The 5433-nt window shown below is 43.5% G+C and overlaps 1 protein-coding gene across 1 annotated transcript in view; it reads left to right on the forward strand.

Annotated features, from left to right (window-relative positions):
• Positions 1-4887, forward strand: part of LOC134602399 (bromodomain and WD repeat-containing protein 1-like) — a 45869-nt gene extending 40982 nt beyond the window's left edge. The window contains exons 18-21 of the mRNA XM_063447250.1: positions 25-207; positions 964-1126; positions 4079-4163; positions 4385-4887. Coding sequence (XP_063303320.1) covers positions 25-207; positions 964-1126; positions 4079-4163; positions 4385-4609 — 656 coding nt within the window. The 3' untranslated portion in view covers positions 4610-4887. The remainder of the gene's footprint in view (positions 1-24; positions 208-963; positions 1127-4078; positions 4164-4384) is intronic.
• The last annotated feature ends 546 nt before the right edge of the window (positions 4888-5433 follow it).

A 5433-nucleotide genomic window follows, 5' to 3' on the forward strand; every position in this document is an offset into this window, starting at 1 on the left:
AACGCCATGTGTTGTTCTGTGCAGGTAATGGAGACGTGGTGGAGCAGGTAATCAGCCAGCAAACAAACTACGATCAGCAGAACCAAGATGCAAGTGTTCTTGATGGTATGATAAGAGCATTACAGCGATCACAGGAACAGAGGCCAGGTCTGGAGCAAGACCCTGGTGCTAGCAGGCAACCACAAATGGAGGAAATGCCAAGAAGAGGTATAGTCATTGCAGTTAAACTTGTGCTCCCAATACTTTAGCATTGGCATAAAGACCATATTACATTTACTGCAGCACCTGGTGCCTTTTCATGAATATTTCACACGAATACCTCTGCGGATTTTAATTTTATTGGTGCTGTCCCAATGGGCAGCATCAATGTGTGCTGTCAAATATCTTAACTATGTTTAAACTATATATCAAGTATACTAATCTGCAACATCTATTTCTGCTGTACTTATTTGGAAGCAGATTTCAGTGACAACATGCTATATGGCTTTAAGATTCGCTAGAATGTAAAAGTAAGCAAATATTATGGTATAAATATAAACTGCAGAGTCAAAACTGACCAGCAAAAGTGAAAAAAAAGGAAAAAGATTTTCTATGTATCTATAAGAAAACGGTAAAGAAAGAAGGGAAGGCATGTAAGCTCAAGCAGGGTATTCAAAAAGAATATCAGATGGGGAGTCAGAATATGTGAGTTCATGCCCTCTGTGAATGAGAAAAGGGGGATATTTATTTATCCGTAATACATTTTCTCATGTATTTACCCCCAATTACAAGAAGGAAATGTTGGTAAATAAAAAATCCAATTAAATGTGTGTATTTGCTTGGATTAAATATTTATTTATATTGATATATATATATTTAACCCATTTTCACACTGTTACTCTAGATTCTAGAACAACAAAGTTATTAGATTGCTGTTAAGTTCCATATCTTCAGTTTTCGTCTATTTTAACGTATTCTTTCTAGGATTTTTCTCTCCTGCTAATATTGGGCTACGTCGCAGTGGTCAAGTTGAAGGTATTCGACAGATGCACCAGAATTCCCCACGAAGTCAGATTGCAACTGAGCGAGATCTCCTGGCCTGGAAATGTAGGGTGGTGGTGCCACCAATACTCTTCCCCGTTTACAAGTATGATGGCTTTTTTTGGGAGGGGGAAAAGTTTATGAGTTCCATCTAATGTGTTATTTAACAATGCATGTAAAGGGATATATATATATGTATATATGTATATGTCTGTGTGTATATATGTATGTGTGTGTGTGTGTGTGTGTGTGTATATATATATATGTATATGTATGTATGTATGTATATATATATATATATATGTATGTATGTATGTATATATATATATATATATAATTTTCATTTGCAGACTCTGGTATCAACATGCTGTGTGTGATAATACTACCGTATATACTCGAGTATAAGCCGAGTTTTTCAGCCCATTTTTTGGGCTGAAAAACCCCAACTCGGCTTATACTCGAGTCACTGTCTGTATTATGGCAATTTGCATTGCCATAATACAGACCGGGGGAGAGGGGGGCTGGCAGAGCTGTAACTTACCTGTTCTGCAGCTCCTGTCAGCTCTCTCCTCCTCTGCGCCGTCCGTTCAGCACCTCGGTCAGCTCCCAGTGTAAATCTCGCGAGAGCCGCGGCTCTCGCGAGACTTACAGTGTGAGCTGATAGAAGGAGCTGCACGGACGGCGCAGAGGAGGAGAGAGCTGACAGGAGCTGCAGAACAGGTAAGTTACAGCTCTGCCAGCCCCCCTCTCCCCCCCACTGAACTGCCACTGGACCACCAGGGAAGGAGCCCCCCTCCCTGCCATATATCAAGCAGGGAGGGGGGACGAAAAAAAATAAATATATAAATAAAATAAAAAATAATAATACAAAAAAAAATTAATAACAAAAAAAAGGGGGATAAGGACCACTATGGGAGGGAGGGGGGGGTATAAGGACCACTATGGGAGGGAGGGGGGGGTATAAGGACCACTATGGGAGGGAGGGGGGGGTATAAGGACCACTATGGGAGGGAGGGGGGGTATAAGGACCACTATGGGAGGGAGGGGGGGTATAAGGACCACTATGGGAGGGAGGGGGGGTATAAGGACCACTATGGGAGGGAGGGGGGGTATAAGGACCACTATGGGAGGGAGGGGGGGTATAAGGACCACTATGGGAGGGAGGGGGGGGATAAGGACCACTATGGGAGGGAGGGGGGTATAAGGACCACTATGGGAGGGAGGGGGGTATAAGGACCACTATGGGAGGGAGGGGGGTATAAGGACCACTATGGGAGGGGGTGGGATAAGGACCACTATGGGAGGGAGGGGGGTATAAGGACCACTATGGGAGGGAGGGGGGGTATAAGGACCACTATGGGAGGGAGGGGGGGTATAAGGACCACTATGGGAGGGAGGGGGGGTATAAGGACCACTATGGGAGGGAGGGGGGGGATAAGGACCACTATGGGAGGGAGGGGGGGGATAAGGACCACTATGGGAGGGAGGGGGGTATAAGGACCACTATGGGAGGGAGGGGGGTATAAGGACCACTATGGGAGGGGGTGGGATAAGGACCACTATGGGAGGGAGGGGGGTATAAGGACCACTATGGGAGGGAGGGGGGTATAAGGACCACTATGGGAGGGAGGGGGGTATAAGGACCACTATGGGAGGGAGGGGGGGGGGTATATGGACCACTATGGGAGGGATGGGGGGGGATAAGGAACATTATGGGAGGGAGAAGGGGGATAAGGACCACTATGAGAGGGAGGGGGTGGGATAAGGACCACTATGGGAGGGGAGGGGGAAGTAAGGACCACTAGGGGAGGGGAGGGTAAGGACCACTAGGGGAGGGGTGAGTCAGGACCACTGGGGGGGGGGGGGGGTGAAGGAACACGGGGGTGGGGAGGTAAGGACCACTGAGGGAGGAGGAGGGGAAGTCAGGACATATGGGGGGGGGGAGGGGGTGGCAAAAAATTTTTTGCCTACGGCGGCAAATATCCTTGCACCGGCCAAGCACACACTGCATTCACACACTGCATTCATGCACACACACACTGCACTCATACACACACACTGCACTCATACACACACGCTGCACTCATACACACACGCTGCACTCATACACACACGCTGCACTCATACACACACGCTGCACTCATACACACACGCTGCACTCATACACACACACATACGCACACACTGCATTCATTATACACACTGTAAATAAATATTCAATTAATATATTTTTTTTAGGATCTAATTTTATTTAGAAATTTACCAGTAGCTGCTGCATTTCCCACCCTAGTCTTATACTCGAGTCAATAAGTTTTCCCAGTTTTTTTGGATAAAATTAGGGGCCTCGGCTTATATTCGGGTCGGCTTATACTCGAGTATATACGGTAATTAGACCTTCAAAAACCACTACACGCCCTGTAATAGTTATGGTGTCAGGATTATCCTGATTCATAGGGCAAGTAGTCAAACCGTTTAATAACTTATCTGGGGTCCACTGCCTGCTAGCCACAGCCTCTAGGAGATTGAGAAGTCTTGTGCAATAAGCTTCTGTAAGATCATTTAAGTTAAGCTCTGCAGTTGCAGGGCTGGCTTATTGAATGAGCGTAATAGCAGGGAGCTTGTGGCTCTCCTGGGGGAGTTGGCCTATGCCTAGCAAACCCAAACTATTTAAAAATGGTTTGATTACTTAACCTGGGAAGGTGCCCTGGTTCCTTAACCTAAACAGCATGTTATTTTAAAAGGAAGATCCTCTCGGTGCACTCAGACTGACAGCTGCTCGATATTCTCAGACAAATGTAGACATTGGCATTTTTTAGAAACAGTAATGTTTTGGCTAGTCCATGTCAATTATACAATCTATGCACCAAAACCACTACATTAAGTTATGGTGCTGAGGGTACTGTTAAATGTTTACACAATCTAAGAAACAGACAAAAAGTTTAAATGGTTTGATTGCCCAATGTGTCAAAATAACGAAAGAACAATTATACCATTTATTTTAATTATACAAAGAAGTACTAATCTAAAGATATTTTGCTGGTGTCCCTGCTGCCTATAGGAAACAGGAAGAATTTAGAATTGCCAAGGGAAATGAAGAGAAAATAACCTTTACCAAGCAGAGAAAATATGATTTTCAGGACAAGGTGAGAAGACTATTGAGACATTTTCCTGAAATGTTTCTGCTGACAGGAAATAATGAATTAAACCTGTTTCCTTCATATTTTACAGTTTATGGTAATGGAATCTGGGATAAATATTTTATGAATGAGCATACCTTTAGCTATAATTGTATACAGTGTCCATTTAAAGGGAGGTTAGGGTTGTTACTTCATGGTAGATATAAACCAGTATTAACGTTCCCTAGAACTGTGACGTCCCCTGTCGGAGATATCGTTCTACGCCACCCAGTCGTACACAGTCATCCCGCAGAGAAGTGGAAGAGTTTATAGACTTCTCGTGTGAAGAGGGTGAAGAAACTGAACCTTCTTCCGAAAATGAAGCATCTTCGGAGAATGAGGAGGAGGAGGAGGCGGCAAGTGTTCATATACAATGTTACCCGTTCTTTGCTTGTAAAATGCATATTGCTTAGTGAGCCTTAAAAAAAAAAAAAAGCTGCAATTCCTCTCCTTGTAAATTAACTTACTTTGTGTGCACCCTATAAAAACCAGCAATACTTTTTGTAAGACAGTGATTTTATTAAAGAATAGCCGGATAAGGACTTTTATCATTTTTACATTCACTAAAACATTTTCATTGAAAACCTGTGCATACATTGCTTTACATGTGTTTTTAAATGAAGGTGACTGCTTGTGTGCTCTTAGTAAAAGCGTGCATTTAACTAACTTTGTATTCAGCTACAATATAAAGAATATTGGGGATGAAGCTGTAAAAAAAATAAAAAATAAAAATTCCCATCCTAGTGTAACACCATATTATATGATGCTGCAATGCACAAGTATGAATGCACGCATAAGCGGTTTCTGGATAATATTGCCTTAGGGTGCCTCACCTTAACCCCTTAAGGACCAAACTTCTGGAATAAAAGGGAATCATGACGTGTCAGGCACGTCATGTGTCCTTAAGGGGTTAAAAGTCGGGGAGGATTTCCAACCCAGGAATCCGCAGTTGGTTGTGGAAATTCCAAGATTTTCTCCAGGACACAGGGTGGTGGAAGGTGGGGCTGTGTGTGTGTATAATACTGTTACTCTGTTATGATCTTTTTACAGCTGCATCCCCAATATTCTGTATTGTAGCTGTTCTGTAAGAGGGTATACTCTGGGGGATATATATTTCTTTATCCACACCTAACATTGTAGGTGGGGTTGTGGGTTGTTGCGTGTGTGTGTGTGTGTGTATAAACACTAACCTTGTGTTCCGTTTTTAATGTACTTGTGCAAGTGCACATTTAGGGTG

Source organism: Pelobates fuscus, chromosome 1, assembly GCF_036172605.1.
Source record: "Pelobates fuscus isolate aPelFus1 chromosome 1, aPelFus1.pri, whole genome shotgun sequence".
Taxonomy (NCBI): domain Eukaryota; kingdom Metazoa; phylum Chordata; class Amphibia; order Anura; family Pelobatidae; genus Pelobates; species Pelobates fuscus.